This window comes from Crassostrea angulata, chromosome 10, assembly GCF_025612915.1.
Source record: "Crassostrea angulata isolate pt1a10 chromosome 10, ASM2561291v2, whole genome shotgun sequence".
In the NCBI taxonomy this organism is placed as follows: domain Eukaryota; kingdom Metazoa; phylum Mollusca; class Bivalvia; order Ostreida; family Ostreidae; genus Magallana; species Magallana angulata.
This window is the reverse complement of record NC_069120.1, coordinates 48,655,570-48,671,869: the sequence shown is the minus strand read 5'-3', so window position 1 is coordinate 48,671,869 and position 16,300 is coordinate 48,655,570. Positions and strand designations below refer to the sequence as shown.

At 36.6% G+C, this 16,300-nt stretch overlaps 1 protein-coding gene and 1 long non-coding RNA gene across 8 annotated transcripts in view; one reads left to right on the top strand and one right to left on the bottom strand.

The window, feature by feature from the left end:
• Positions 1-16,300, bottom strand: part of LOC128165362 (uncharacterized) — a 61,339-nt gene that overhangs the window by 26,613 nt on the left and 18,426 nt on the right. For 6 of the 7 annotated variants that reach the window (XM_052829782.1, XM_052829781.1, XM_052829787.1 and 3 more), the window contains 32 exons: positions 13,812-13,991; positions 13,365-13,573; positions 12,967-13,130; positions 12,601-12,737; positions 12,136-12,333; positions 11,761-11,978; positions 11,344-11,507; positions 11,091-11,227; positions 10,684-10,881; positions 9,787-9,995; positions 9,472-9,617; positions 9,238-9,365; positions 8,443-8,610; positions 7,959-8,155; positions 7,531-7,667; positions 7,151-7,269; positions 6,773-6,979; positions 6,290-6,492; positions 5,212-6,016; positions 4,880-5,059; positions 4,442-4,632; positions 3,946-4,061; positions 3,315-3,433; positions 2,924-3,112; positions 2,453-2,676; positions 2,199-2,317; positions 1,952-2,070; positions 1,529-1,705; positions 1,060-1,244; positions 655-764; positions 443-546; positions 143-331 (listed from right to left, as the gene is read on the bottom strand). In XM_052829782.1, the coding sequence (XP_052685742.1) occupies positions 143-331; positions 443-546; positions 655-764; positions 1,060-1,244; positions 1,529-1,705; positions 1,952-2,070; positions 2,199-2,317; positions 2,453-2,676; positions 2,924-3,112; positions 3,315-3,433; positions 3,946-4,061; positions 4,442-4,632; positions 4,880-5,059; positions 5,212-6,016; positions 6,290-6,492; positions 6,773-6,979; positions 7,151-7,269; positions 7,531-7,667; positions 7,959-8,155; positions 8,443-8,610; positions 9,238-9,365; positions 9,472-9,617; positions 9,787-9,995; positions 10,684-10,881; positions 11,091-11,227; positions 11,344-11,507; positions 11,761-11,978; positions 12,136-12,333; positions 12,601-12,737; positions 12,967-13,130; positions 13,365-13,573; positions 13,812-13,991 (5,946 nt within the window). The remainder of the gene's footprint in view (positions 1-142; positions 332-442; positions 547-654; positions 765-1,059; positions 1,245-1,528; positions 1,706-1,951; positions 2,071-2,198; positions 2,318-2,452; positions 2,677-2,923; positions 3,113-3,314; positions 3,434-3,945; positions 4,062-4,441; positions 4,633-4,879; positions 5,060-5,211; positions 6,017-6,289; positions 6,493-6,772; positions 6,980-7,150; positions 7,270-7,530; positions 7,668-7,958; positions 8,156-8,442; positions 8,611-9,237; positions 9,366-9,471; positions 9,618-9,786; positions 9,996-10,683; positions 10,882-11,090; positions 11,228-11,343; positions 11,508-11,760; positions 11,979-12,135; positions 12,334-12,600; positions 12,738-12,966; positions 13,131-13,364; positions 13,574-13,811; positions 13,992-16,300) is intronic. The other variant, XM_052829783.1, reaches the window with a different exon arrangement.
• Positions 8,541-9,509, top strand: LOC128165364 (uncharacterized). Its single transcript, XR_008241052.1, has 3 exons — positions 8,541-8,628; positions 9,247-9,327; positions 9,420-9,509. It is a non-coding gene; the product is annotated as an uncharacterized LOC128165364 (long non-coding RNA).

Sequence of the window (16,300 nt, the reverse complement as noted above, 5' to 3'; positions counted from 1 at the left end):
TCCCTTAGAATAGAATTTTCTGGTTAAAACAAAACTGAGGGAAATAAAATTAACTGTTAAAATGATATTTAATTGCTGTTCATAATAAACATGTTTCACTGTAACTAAGATTAATTGTATTTGAATACAGCTGAACACTTACATAATTGGTGAAGACATCACGAGGAAGGGCATATTTTGGGAGTTCATTGTACCAGCTGTTGGGAGACATTGAACAGACAAGTTCCGATACAACCTGAGCATTTATCTGAAAGTATCTCTGAAGTTCAGGTAATATTCCTAGGCTACAGAAAACTGATGAGAACTCCACCATCTTCTGAGGATCTTCCAGCTGGAAAAGAACAAAGTATTTCCCATTTAAACATTCAAGCCTGTTTTTAATAAACATTAAGTTCAGAAGCTGTACAACTTAAGCAAAGACTGTAATTATAAGCTAACTCACCAAGATGACAAGCTTATTGAAGCGACTATTGGCCAGTTCATATCTTGTATTCAGTGATGACCAAGTGCTGAAGATGTCTGCCAGACCATTTACATTCTGGGTGTCTGTTCATGAAAGTGAATCAAGATGAGTCAATTAACACACAACACTATAACCCTGGTAAATAAAAAACTTGAAGGCAAAAAAAGAAACTGTGCCAAAGTACTGCTCACCATCTAAGAATTTGAGCATCTCTGTGAGCACATTGAACATTCCTCTGAAGGTGTAAGGGATGGGAGGGAGTCGGTCTGTCAAACTGGTCTGCAGCATGAACTCGATGATTCTACAACATTAATCATCATCAGTTAGAAAAAGAGAATTGTATATGTTTTTCTGACAAGGTAAAAAGAAATTGCATAATTCTGTAATTTAAAATGAAGATATATAATTCAGGCTCTGAAGCTATAAAGTCAGGCTTTAGCTTTCCTTTTCTTTTATGTCTCAATTTCACTTTAACAAAAGGAACAGAGAGCAAAAAAGAGATACTGAGATCAAATTAAGCTTATGTAAGTTTCAAGAGTATACATCTACCATCACCATTTTCTGATTGTAATGATGTCTGTCTGTATTGAGCCTACCTCTGTGGGTTTTGGATGTACTCTGAGATGATGTTGATGGTGTAGTTGGTGTCCAGTAGGGCGGTCAGGGAGAAGGAGGGGGGTGTCTCCACCAGCCCCGTCATCAGGGAACTGAAGGTCTCCATGTTCCGACTGAACTCACTCCAGTCCACGGCTGCATGGCTGGAGTTCCAGATCTCCATCAACTGAAAAATTCACATCCATGTCATTACAAACAGAGCAAGAGGTCTAACACCCTGTAGTGAGGATCTTGAGTGATATATGCATGCAAATTTGGTTATATCTTAGATATTCAATCTGCCCTTATAATGTATATAACTGAGGATGGAAAAAGCACCTTTTTGAGAAACATTCATCTTGATCAGCATCTATACTTCTATCCTTTATGTATTATCATCTAATACAATAGTTTTGATGCTTAATTTTTTTTTTAGTTAATCAAAATGAGTACATCTACATTTGTACTTACTTGATTTGAGATGCGAGTGGAATCGGTGAGATTGTCTAGAGAACTCAGAAGGCCTCCATAGTTGGCACAGAGAAGGGGCACCCAGGGGGAGTTGGGGGCCAGCTCAAAGTACTGGCTGATGGTCCCATGTTTACAGTAGTTCTCTATGGAGCCCACATTCATCAAGGAGTCAATCAGCTACAAACAGGATTGAGAGAGTTAAATGGATCAAGAAAGTCAAAATAAAGAAAATTGAAGAAGGTGGGAGAATTGTAATTCATAATTATTTCATATATATCAGTACTGACTTATAATCTGTATACCAATTATTACTGTATACACTGATTTCATATCTAAGGATAGACCATGCAGCACTATACAGTATACTGAACACCCTGGAGACTTTGCCTTTTTGGTTTAAAGAACACTTAGTAAAAAAATCACCTTCGTAAAATTCATCTTCTGAATTTCCTGAATTCCATTCTGTGTCAAGCTCTGTACTGCATTGAAGTAATTTATTAGGGCAGAAGAGTTCTGGAACACATTGTTTACTCCCAGGGATCCTGTAAAAATATCAAATCACTTTGATACTTGTTCCAAAGAAAGATTTCAGTATGTCCTAAGTTTATTTCTAGAGAAAATTTGATGATATACATGAACATCAGCATTCATTTTTAATGAATAACAATACCTTTCAAATATCGCAGTTTGTCGTTAGCTAACTCAAGAAACGTGTTGACAGTCATTATAACTTTGGCAACTGATGGATCTGGAATAGCACCAAGGGTAGACTGCAACAAGACTGGTGCCCTAAAAAAATTTCAAAGTTAAAGATTAAAGTTCAATTTTACTTTAATTTTTCAATGTTTTAAGGAGGCTAGATCAGAAGTTAACTTTGTAGAATTCTGAGAAAAATAACAAATGTAGATACAGAAAAGTTCTCACATTTTGAGCAGGTTTTGGCTCATCTCGCTCTGGAAGGAGGTTTCCAGCCTGTGTATTGAGTTGAGCAGGGCCGAGACGTTGAAGATGTCGTCTAGACTGGTTCCCATCCAGTTCCTGGAGACCAGCATTGTCAGGGCTCTGTTGAATTCCATGGCCGCCTGGTTGTATGCAGTCATGTTGAGGGCGGCCTGTCCACTCATTGACTCGCTGACCACCGCTTGTAACTGGAATGTATCGTCATTGGATGAATGTCTGTGTTCTCATAATGACGAGATCACAAAAGTTATATACTCCAAATAATATCAAATAGATGTTAATTATGTGTCATATGCAAGTAAAAATAATTAAAAACTTTCAACAAAAATGATTCAGTAAGTCTTTTGAATGAAAAGAGTACATGTGTATCGATGGTGAAGTTAAAAAAGGTCAAAGTAAAATTCTGCAAAACTAAATAATTATTCATCTGTTTACTTGTTTTGCAAATTGATGGTTGGCTAGGAATCCTGTCATGGCGGCCTCCAGTAGAGACGACTGGTTGATGCTACAGAGTCGACCCTGGAGTTCCTTCAGTGTAGTTTCAGTGGCCGGGGAGGACAGAGATTGGAGGATGGCCTCACACACATGGCCTGAGGCCGTCAAATTCTGGAGCGCCGAGGACAACTGATAAACAGACAGAAAAGCGTTAAGTACAGACTACACAATTAATGGTCCACAAGACATTATCCTATTTTATTCATGCTTTACATATCACATTTATTTTATCCATGAACAGTTCATTTCAACTGCTGGTCAATTGATTTTCAAGTCAAGAATATCTAAAAGTATCATACAAAGCATTTAGTTAGGACTCGTCTTTCTATACCTTGGCAGGGTCCACCTTGAGGTCTCCGATACTGTCCAGAAACTCATTACTCAGGATAAACTCGACAGCTGGGTCTGTGCTGGCTCCTCCCAGGATCACAGCCAGACTCAGGGGCTGAGCTGAAGCATCAGATATCAACAGTACATGGGTCAGAATACATTGTTGTAGTTATACAATGCACCTGCACATATATATTATTATAACAGTAACTTGATCCCGAAGGGTGGATCACACCGAGTTGCCTGGGGTAGATCATAAGATCAAATGAGAAGAAATGATAAAATTATAATATGCCCTTGTCCATTTAAAAGTTTTCATTACATAACAATATTATTAAAATCAATTGTACAGTATGACGTTTACTTATACAACACAGCTTTTTTAAATGAACTCTTAAAACGTGCTAAAATACAGACGTTATTTTAAGTGAACTCTACATCATCAGTTTCAGAGATTGGTGATATGGAATCAGAAACCAACAGTATGGAATTCGAAAAATCGGATCACATTATGTAAAATAAACAGTATCAAGATTCAAGAAGAGCAAATTGATGAATGTATAATAAATGCTGTTATTAGACTTTCTTGACTGTTTTTCAGTGAGAAGAGCAATAAATAGACACATGCTTACTGGCAATATTCTCCATTTTGGCTCCCAACATCTTGAGCCACAGTGACATTCCATTGACCACAGCTACCACTTCTCTCCAGTCCGAGGAGTTCATTGCAGTAAAGTATCCGTCCAAGCTGAAAAGAGGACAATGAACTGCTACAGTTATAGTTCTCTTTCAACAGTTAAGTTTTTGGTTTCTTACAGAAAACTGAATTCCATAATAAGAAAATTCCCAGTTGATACTCTGGATTCATCAGTATTTGTTGGCATTAATTTTCGGGCTTTTGTAAAATTCAGAGTTTTATGGGATACATAAATGTGTGGACAATGATGCCTCCATCAATACAAATTGCTGTCATCTTTATTACTTCGGTGAACATTTGATTTGGTGGGTCCGTTCACCAATGAAATCTAAAAAATTGGTGCTCAGCAGTATTGATGAAACTTGAAATTAACTTCAAACCTATATTCAAATAAATCAAAAAGCCTTCAAGGCAGCTTAGCTGTCCTATACCTAGACATCATTAGAGGGTTGGCAGTGTTGGGGAGATTTGCGACTTCCATTTCCAGCTGTTTCTGGAACTCTGTCATATTGATGCCAAAGTTTGTGCTTGATTTATTCAGGTAGAGGGCAAATTTGTTGTTGAGCTGCTCCACTGTATCCAGGAAATGCTTGATGTCAACAACAGGAAGAGTCTGATTTCTCTGTAAAACAAATAAAAATAAAACTCATAAAACTTTTTTTTTTAAGGGGGTGGGGGTTCATTCATTTATAAATTTGAAACTATATACAGTATTATATGCATATGAATATCAATCGAAATCTTACATATAAATATTTGAAGAAAAAAATGTATTTTGCTTTATTTGTTGTATTTATACAAAGAGCTCAATATTGAAGATATTTCAGTGCATTACTAAGAGCAATAACTGTAAATCTATTATTATTTACCATCATCAGTGTAGCCATGAACTGTTCAGCCTCTTTTTCATTCAGGGTGCAAATGAGACTGGTCAGTGCAGTGACATTGGTGGTGGGAGGGAACCAGAACAGCTCTCTCCAAGCTGTAGCATTACATGTGAGGTTGTATATGTCCTGTAAACTCACACCCTCCATAAAGAGCTCTGAAATCTGGGAAAGCAAGAATGATTCAATCCATATCTAAAAATTCTATGCATTCTCATTACTGGTTCTTTAAACACATACCTTAAACTGAAAGATTTTTTTGTATAAAACCTGAGAAAAAATAATCAAAATTTGTAACAGAAACTGACGTTTGGTACCTTATTTGTTGGTTTCATAAAGCCAAATATCATTCCTTTGATGTCATTTGGGTCAAGCATGACCATATGGTCAATGAACCTGATTGCTGAGGTCATCAGTAGTTCTCCAGTCTGTAGGAACTCGTTGATCTTCTGCCAGGCCTCTGTATTGTTGAACATCATCGCCAGCTCTCCGTACAGTTTGAACAGAGCAGTGAAATCATCAGTACTGTTCTGTGTAGTGTAAGCTTTTATCACATTGTTAAAAGCATTGCCTACATCTAAGTGAGAGCTGGAATTGTTGACAAGTCTCTCAATGGATTGTACCATGTGCATGACTTCACCGACAATGTTCATCCAGTTTGGCGTCTCATTTGCAGTTTCATTCTTCAGTATTGCAGTCAGGTCCGAGACTCTTAGAGAATCTATGATAACGTTGATTACATCAGAGTCATTTAGATGACACAGTGTGGAGGACACGGGGCTGACACTGCTGGTCCATGTGACCAGTCTGTCCCAGAACTCTGTCGAACACAGCACGGTCAGCGGTTGGTCACTGGTCATCATTCTGACAAGTTCCGATGGATTCTTGATTGGAGCCAACATCAACTGTTCCGCGGTTGCCTCACTCAGATTGAGAGCCATCATTAACCTCTCCAAAGCTGGGACATAGTGTACAAGATCCTGCAGATTGGAGAAGTTCCTGCCCGCCATCATATCCAGTTCGCGATTGGTCACGTTTAGCAGTTTTTCAAGGAACAGGCCATAAGTTCTGATTGGCTCCTGATTTAGGAATGGGGACATGGAATCCAGAATATTTTTCAACCTGGTAAAAAAAGAGTCAGTGTAAATAAAAGTATAAAGTATTCACCACACAAAGGAAATCTAATCTTTGTGTATTCATCTTATCATACAATAAAGAGAAAATGTTAATCTGCAATATATCATGATATACTTCTACAACAGATGTACAGGCTTAATTCAAAAATTTTATACCCAAGTCAAAGTTGAGATGTATACATGTATCTTGTTAAACTTCATTTGTTTGGCATTAGATAGTGGTTGGTTGTGTGTGTGTGTGTGTCTGTGTGTGACTTACTGAGCTGTGATGTTGGTCAGTGATCCTGAGGAGACAGGCTGCTGCATGAACAGGTGGAGCCAATAGGACTCATTGGACCAGCGAGTGGGGTACCCGGTCACTGCTGGGGGGTGGACCACCCACTCAGAGACCATGCGGGTCATATCTGTAAAGAACACTGTTACCTCTGTCCAGTTCACAGACGGCTCGTAACTTGGATCCAGCTGTGGAAGTTTAATAATCAGACATAAAGGACCAAATTTTCAAGGACACAAGAACACAATCATTACAATTTAATTTCAAGCTGTTTTTATAACAGCTCCTTTCAATTTTGTGTATAAAGCTCATAATTCTGGATATTATCTCAAAATTTGCTGGAAATTTGATAATTTTATTCTCGTTTCTATTTGAACATTGACATAAAGACAATTTTTTCCTGACTCTAATCTTTTAAAAAAATATTAGAAATTCACTCTTTAAATACTTGTAACAGTATATCTTTACCTTTAGTTGTACAGTGTTGAAGTCAATGACTTTCTCCCACTCTGTGGGTGTCTGGGTGAAGTTGACAGTACAAAGTCTGGTCTGTAGGTCTGTCAGGTCAACGGTCACGCCCGCGGGGGCGGAGAAAATCCTTGTAAACATTCCCCGTGACTGATCACAAAGGTCCAGCACTGCCTCTGTCATGTTCTTCTGAACCAGGACATTGAACTAGAATGGAACAAATACATGTATTAAATCACTGCTTAACAAAATATATAAAATCTTTGCATTAATTTGTTATACCAAAGATTCAGCAAAATTGATACAGAACCCATATATACTGTGAATATAATGTACTGAAAGAAGTGTTGTACCAAAATACATGTAATACAAAAGTACCTGTGGTGTGTTTGCAGAGTGCATGAGTACTTCAATGGCTCCCGGTTGCTGTACTAGTTCCCACAATCTGCGAGTGTTGTTTGCTCCTCTCAGGAGTTCAAACAAATCAAGCATTGTGTCTGTAATGTCAATTAGCCTTATAACACCTCACCATCACATAAACTTTGACAGAGGATTCAATGCTTTACCTCCTTAATAGGTAAAATGACAATAAAAAGTAAATCACTCATATACAAAATCTGTATATTGCAATCTTTGACTAACAAACTCATCATTCATAAGTTCACTTAACATGATTCAAATCTAAATTCTAAAGTTTAAAAAAAAAAACCAACAATGAAAATAACATAATTTAATCATCATAATTGTGTAACAATCACCATTTTTGAGGCCGCTGAATCTGGACCACACAGCTTTAATGATAGTGAAGGAGGCATCAAAGACCTGCAGCAGCTGTTTACTGACCTGGGCAGAGGAAGGGAGACTGGCCACACCTCCTACCACACCCCCAATCCAACTGTCAACACAAAACAAATGCGTAGTTCAAACTGTAGTTTTCTAATTCATTACTTCAGGTTTTGCTTTTAAAATTTAATAAAGAAACTTCTAAACAGCAATCTCGAACTTTCAGTGACTCAAACTTGAATCAAACAATAAGCAAGCTATTCAATAGAATTTTGAAATAATTTGAATTTTGAGTTGATTTTAATGTATCAATACTAGCTAGAGTATATACTGAATTAGCTTAGATAAGAGACATGTACGTGTATCAAGTTAGAAACCAAGATGACCTGGGTTTTTTACTCACACACTGATCATGTTCGGGTCGGTCAGTGATTTGACAAAGGAGAAGGAGGCTTTGTTCCAGACCTCCAGCTGCATGAACTTGGGCAGGTTCTCGACATCAGAGGAATTGATCATTTTAACAATGTCTTCTATCTTCTGTATAATATCTTCCAAGCCTGCACTGACGTTCAGAGAGGAGGCAGCTGTCTTATCGGAAACCTGACAAATAGATCAAGGTAAGTTATTTCTGTTAGAAAAATAAATGATTTTTTTTTTACATTCAGATATTCTTAAAATATTTTAAATTTATATAATACATATAAAATATAATATTTTTTTAATATCACATAAATAATTTAGCATGAGAGAGAGAGAGAGAGAGAGAGAGAGAGAGAGAGAGAGAGAGAGAGAGAGAGAGAGAGATATGCTTTGATATTTCCCTGATGTCTGATGGTTGGGAGTAAGAAAGAAGTGAAATGATAGCAAACCTTGAAGGATAAACATACCTGATATCTCATCACTTCATTTGTCATTTCTGTGAAATCCAACTGACACAGTTCTTTGAGGAAGGTTTTGGGACTGAATGTGAGAGAGGGATCCTTATACATCATTGTCTCTGTCTGGTTACAGAACCCAGACCAGCTCTCCGTCATTGAAATAATCATAGAGGGAACCTAAACACAAAATCCCAGGTCTCATTATTATCAATATCACTGGAAATTACAGGTAACATATAGTTTTAGATATCAATATATAACTATATATATATATATAATGAATGGTTGGAATTATGAAAGTTTTGTATACTGTAAACCAACTTTTATTTGTGTGCGAGAAATATTCGTGGGGTGAGTGAGAGCCTTGTCGTCGCGAATATTTCTCACCGCGAATCAATCCTTTGTCTATAGTTTTTATAACAATACAGGTCTGGTTAAGGCTTGGTCGCAAACATTAGTTGTCGCGAACCAGTCTATCGTCAGTTAATCGCGAAATAAAGTCCCGCAAATAAAAGTTGGTTTACATTATACCATTGCTAGAACAATATGTGTGAATGTAATAATGGCCAGACTATAAACATTTGTCAACAAAATAGTCATGGTGAAGCCTTACCGTTTTACAATAGTATTTATTACATCTATGAAACTAAAATGAATCTTTGAAACTAGCGTTATTATATCATAATCATAAAGTAGTTTCTTAGAGAAAGTTACACTTCTGAACTCTGAGATGAAAAGAGCAATCCAAATAATGAATAAAAATACTGAATAACAGACATCCAGTTAAACACTAATACATGTTACCTTTTCCAGGTGATGGACGATATTGTAGAGCAGTGTTTGGTAGAAGTGGGGCAGTTGGTCCAGAAGATTCAGCAGCAGCTCCATCTGGGGGTAACCTGCAAACTCTGCCATTATGTTCTTCATTGCATCTGCAATGAAACATTCAAATCATTAATCTGCATAAGTATGTTGATTTTTAACAGTACCACACACAGTGACACAGGACTCAGTGTTGTGTATATGTATCTGACTTACCGGGGTTTCCAGCCAGCACCTGTTCCTTGAGTTCGGCCAGGATCCAGTCTGTGACCTGTACAGTGGTCTGGAACTCTGTCACATTGGACAGGGCGGACGTCAGCGAGTCCAGGATAGGCTTCTGATAGGCCGCTGTCATCAGGCTCCTACAAACAGTTAACAAACAGATCAGCTACTCTAATCAAACAAATGGAAAATTCAATCCATATTTTCTATTTAAAAACTGAAAAAGATTTTCTTGCGAGAGGATTCTTTGGTTACTTATTAAACTTAATCTGATATAAAAAAAATGTGCAGGCAGATCACTGAACTTACTGGAGTATGTCTGTGGATGTGGTTTTGTCGGTCAGTCTCTGTAGGAAGTCTGTAAACTCCTGGGTGTACAGTGACCCGTTTAACCAGGCGTTATTGTCACTCAGACTGATGGAGGGAGGGTGGGTAATGATGTCCGTGATCAGTCGAGACATCAGCTGGGACTGCTCCACCACCACACTCATGTTGACCGACGGAAAGCCACCCGTCTTCTACAGAATTAATGAGGACATTTTAAAGTAGCTGTTGTGTTTCTCTCGTTAGTACTTTAATTATTATTACCATATATGGACATACTTCATAAGCAAAACAGAGATGTATAATATACATTAAATTTTATCTTCTCGTGCATACACATTCATTCAGAAACTCTACCAAAGCTCATATTCAGTCTTCAAAACAAATTTTTTCAGCACATGCCCTTTGGGCATGTTGATCTATCATTTTAACCCAGCCAATTCAATTTTTTACATGCCCAACTCAAAATTCTTATATTTACCGGTACATGTATGGTGCAACCAAAATAAATAAATAAAGGTTTTATATCAATTTTATCATTAATGTACGTCTCGTAATTTAGCAAACATATATTCAATAGGTTTAACTAATCACTTCAAGGATTACAATTAACGCTTATTTGACAAGTTGTACCGAGAATGTAGACTGCACAAAGCAAGTTACGCGAATAACTTGGGTACGATGGAAGAAATGGCAAGTAAACATATTGTATGTTGACAGAAAATTTACAAAAGCCCTCAGGGCATGTAATTTGGCAAATTTTACATGCCCGCCTGCAAATTTACCAGGCCCCGGGCATCGGACTCCCGGGTTACTTCGAAGACTGCATTTTCAGATACATGTACGCTATATTTGTAGCACTCAAGTAGACACTCCTCCTACCTGTAGATCCTCCATCAGCTGTCGGATGCCGTTGGACTCTGATAACTGATGCAGAAGAACCGTGATGTTCATGTTTACAGTGTCACAAACATAGTTACGAAGCTTCTCTGCTCCCTGTATGTCACTGGGATCCACCACAGGTGTCAACACACCCGGGTCTGTACAGAAGCGCATGGCACTGTTTGTCAGTGTTTGTGTCTGTGTAAACAAAGAAACCAATCAAATATACTGAAGGCTATGTATTTTCTTGAGATATAACACAAGTTATAAATATTCTGGCATTTAAAACCACCAAAACTAAAAAAATTCTTTAAATTTTTTTATGTATTAATAGAGCTCCATAAATAGTAATACCAGTATACATATATGTATATCAGTGTAAATTCTGTTAGATTAAATGCCCTCACCTTCTGGGGATCATACATGATGTTGACCAACGTTCGGAACAAGACTCCGCTCATTTCTGGTGAATCCGAAATCTGATTCAACAGTCGGGTCAGCTCAGGGGAGTTAAAGTATGTGGCTAGTGTGATGTGTGTGGAGTCTGAAACAAAATCACAACATTTTCCAATTAAATCTTAACGAGAAAGTATCGAAGCAATCTGTAGTTTTTAAATCTGCTCATAATTATACGATAACTTAGAGATCTGTAACATTTACCATTGAAGAGTTGCAGTTGTTTGATGATGAACTGTTGGATAGTATAGGTCTGGTAGGCTAGCTGTGCTTCCATGGAGATTACTGCTGAAAGTGCTGAGGAATTGCCACTCATCTTATTGATCATGTCCAGAATAACTGGGATTTGATTGGCCAATTCAGCTAACCTATTTAAAGTGAAGTCAAACAAATTGAAAGCTCACAATTCATTGATGGTTTTTGTCAAATTTATACTGGCTGAAAGGTCACCACCAATATCTATGATATACATGTACATGATCCTAAAAAATTTCATTATATGCCACTTATAATCATTAAAGGTGTAAAAAAAAAACTTTCTCCAAAGTGAAAGAGTGTATGCATGTGGTTTTAAGTACAATATAGTACAACCAGTACTTGTAGAGCAGTTACAATACATACTGTCCATTTTGGAGTATGTCGGTGGATGTGGTTTTGTCGGTCAGTCTCTGTAGGAAGTCTGTAAACTCCTGGGTGTACAGCGACCCGTTTAACCAGGCGTTGTTGTCACTCAGACTGATGGAGGGAGGGTGGGTGATAATGTCCGTGATCAGTCGAGACATCAGCTGGGACTGCTCCACCACCACACTCATGTTGACCGAAGGAAAGCCACCCGTCTGCTACAGTACACAAAATCCACACATGTAACATCAATGGATTTATAATTATACATTAGTTTAAAAAAAATTAAAACATGATTTATAGGTATCACCAACGTTTAAGACTAAATGGTAATAGCAGTATTGCTTTTGCAGGTATACATGTAGCAGTCCTTACTTGCAATGCCTCCATTAATTGAGGGAATCCGTTCATCTGAGAGAGCTCATGTAATAGGACAGTAACATTCATGTTTGTAGTGTCACATATATAGTTTCGTAACCTGTCTGCTGATTGGACATCACCAGACGAGACAAACGGAGTCAGAAAATCCGGAACTGTACAAAACTTTTCAACCGACTTGGTCAGGTCTGTCATCTATCAAAAAATACATTAAGTTATTTCTATTGATTTTAATTCTAATGAAATTAAGCATAAAATGCAAGGTCAAGTCCAGTGAATGAAGAAATCATTTGAATGGTACTTTCAACAATACATGTGTCAAGGTGCAGTTTTCAAGATAATCAAATATAACTGCAAGCTTAACCTACCTAAAGTTAGCCTTTAATGTCTCATCAACCTGTGTAAATGTTTTTCAACTTCATCTGAGATTATTTAAATGATACTAGGAATGGTTAGAGTTACCTTTGAGGGATCAAACATCACATTGACCATGATGCGGTAGAGAACACCACTCATGGCAGGAGAATCGGAGAGTTGGTTGATAAGCCTCTCCAGCTCTGGTGAGTTAAAATATGTGGTCAAGGTTATGTGTGTGGAGTCTGCAAAAAAAAGGGCAATAATTCTGAAGGTTATGTCTTCACATCCTGTCTGATTTGAAACAATTCAACTTTTTTTAATGGAAGTACATTAATATGACATCAAATTGAAAAATTCTCTGGATAGTCCAAAACTTCTATGCGGACTGTTTATTAATCAAACCAAATTAGTAATTCCAAAGTAATAATCAAAATTTAACCATTCTAACAGGAAACTGAATTCAACACAAACCATTGAAGTGCTGGAGTTGATTGATGATAAACTGCTGCACAGAGTAAGACTGGTACAGCAGCTGGGGCTCCATGCTGAGGAAGGAAGACAACTCAGAGGAATTCCCACTCAGTTTACTCAACATCTCTATTACAGCAGGTGCTTGTCCGGCTAGTTCTGTCAGTCTACAACCAAAGAATGCCAAAAATATTTCAATACAGGGCAAGTCAAAAATATTTCAATACTTTTAGATGGACAATAACAGCATGTCCTCCTGATAACCATTCACATCAAGGTACCTTGACAAAAAATTATTTTAAAAAGGAAGGTTCCCATTTACAGATATTCAAAAAGAATTTTATTGCACATGAAGAATACCCCATTCTGAAATTTTATGAACTGTTTTCGACAGCACTTACTTAGAAAAGTCCATGTGCTGTGTTGCATTGACAAAATGCATGAAGCTATCCCAGGTCATGCCATAGTCTGAGTGGAAGAACTTCTCCAAAGATGAAATTAATTTGGAAGAATTAAACAACAAGTTCCCAATTTCCATGAAAAACTTCTCTGTCTGATAGTAGGTCTCATTCCAGTTAATATTCACTTCAGAATGCAAGGCAGAGTCCATCTATATCAAAGTAAAAGAAGTTGATTAGCTGTGAGAAAAATATTGCATTAACGTAAAATGATTATCGAAAATTTCAATAAGTTTCTTCATCAATTGTTTAAGTACTCTGTAAAACATCTTTAATACTAACCACATTTTTATTTACATTCAACAGTGGACAATGTTTGAGCTTAGACTTTGTTCTTTTATAAGATAAAACTGTTTAGCATGTGACAAATTATATATTTATATAGCTTACATCAAAATTAACGATTGCTGCTAGGCCTGTGTTATTGAGCACCTCTCTGAACACCTGGGACCAGTCCACCTGACACAGGTGATCTTCATAGGGAGCCAGAGCAGGACTGTCCAAGAGGTCAGAAACCCTCACACCACGACACACCTGGGCTAAGTCTGTTGTCAATATCTTGTTCAATAACTAGTGTAAAAAAAACCCATTCAGATGAGTAGAATGAAATCATGCACAAACTATTTCTTTATTGTATTTAAGTTTGTGGAAGAAAAAATTCAGATGCTAGCATTAACCATAAACTAGAAAACTGACCAGTCAGGAAGGGCCCCGTTATGACAATTAATATAGAGAAGTGAAAAAAACTTTGAATTCCATCCTCTTTATATTAACAATGATGAGAAATAAATGCCCAGCATAAGATGTAAAGAACTGCAATATATAGGATCTCGTGATTTGTAGTTGGATATGATTTTCATCCAACAATTAAAGTGTTTTTTTCTTGAGCCTTAGTGAGGGGATAAAACACACAAGTTGGATAAAAATCATATTATACTACAAATCATATGAGATTCTATTTATCCCATGTTTTATACACCACAATCAATGTTTACACTGTTTATTAAACTCCACATTATTTTACTTCATTATGCCTACGCAAATCCCGTTGTAAAGTCACAACTGTGGGATATCCAAAAAATATCCAATGAGTCATATCCATGGGATAAAGGAGGTTAACATGGGATGAAATAAAATTTGTTAGAAAAACAAAGAATTGATACCAATGCAATGATACCTAGACTTTGCCTCAACTTCAAACAAACCACTTGCATACACATGTGTACGGTAATATTTATAACAGATAAAGACAGACCTTAGATTTTCTGAAACAGGCAAGATAAATAATCTCAGGGGATTAATTATCCTGCTCTCATCCATTTATTGAATTTAAAAAGGGCTTACAGAAGGAACATTTTCAGGTACTATTCTTAAGTTTCCTTTAATATAAACATAGCAACCGAAAACAACAACACCAAAACATCTATTAAAAAGAAAAAAAAAAAAGAATCAAAAAACTGATATCTAAGGCCTAAGAAAAAAAAGTGTTTGTTTCCGCTTTCCCGACCGACCCTAGCTTTTACCCCCCGACTCAAAACTTTTTTTTAAGGATTTTTGATGGAAAATCGTTTATTTTCGTTTTTATCCGATTTGGAAAAAAAATTACTCAAAATTTTGGTCACAAAAAGGCTTGAAGCAGTTACTCTTCTCAAATCAGTGTAACTCAAACGTTTTGTTTCAAAATGGCTGTATGTTTCCATGTGTTGTAGATTTTAATAATGCTCTCATCGTTGGCAGAGAAAGTATCTGACATATAATATCATTTTTGTGTTTTCTTAAGACCAGCTGAATAGTCAGGAATGATATTAAAAGTATTTCTCATTTTATACCATTCAGCAGTGTCAGTATCTAACCAGCATGTATGGATACTGCAATATTAAAGGGAAAAAAAATATTTGAAAAAAAAAAAAAATTCCGACCGACCGACCCTACTTTTTTTCAGCATGAAAGCGGAAACAAACCATTTTTTTTGTTAGGCCTAATTAAAAAATTTTTTTTTAAATTTATTGTAATTCATATATTTTTTTTTATTTTACAGAATATAAGTATTTGGACTAGAATGAAATATATTCATTATCAAATACCATCCTTTAAACTGAGGGGTAAAAATATTAGGGTGCAGCTCATGGAATGAGAGTTTAATTTGCTTCAAAACAAACATCAGTGCAGACAAAGGTGTTCATTAATCTCGATATGACAGATAGAGATAAGCCTCTAAATTTTCTGCAGCAGGCAAGATAATTAATCCCAGGGGATTAATTGTTCTGCTCTCTCATCCTTTTCTTCTAAATTTAAAATTAAGATTTTTTTTTTTCAGAAATGACAGAATGGGGTTATTATCTGATTACCTGTTAAAATTAACAGCATTAAGGCAGAAAAAATGAAATAAATAATTAAAAAATAAAATAGTGTGGAAGGTTAATTAATCCCAAAGGACAAATATTGCACAGCCTTCAATGTATACGATGGTAACATTCTCAGCAGTTATCTCTCTTTGCCCATTCATTCTCAGCAGTTATCTCTCTTTGCCCATTCATTCTTATGCATAGTTGGGAATCTACCCCACCACCCTAGCTCCAAACCAGAAGACATAGAGAACCAAACTTAGCATCAAAATATGTATTTCTGCCTACTGAACTACCATACCAAATTTGAACTTGATTGGGCAACCATAAAAAAAGTTATTAGAAAAAAACACGAAATTTGTGGACGGAAGAGTGACAGACGGACGGACAGAAGGACGGACGGACAGAGTGATTACTATAGGGCACCCGCAAATCCTTGCGGGGCCCTAATAATTATAATCTAATTAACATAGAAAGTGGTTAATAAAGGGTAAGTGAGGTAGATGGAATGATATGTTATTCTTAATTTTTAAA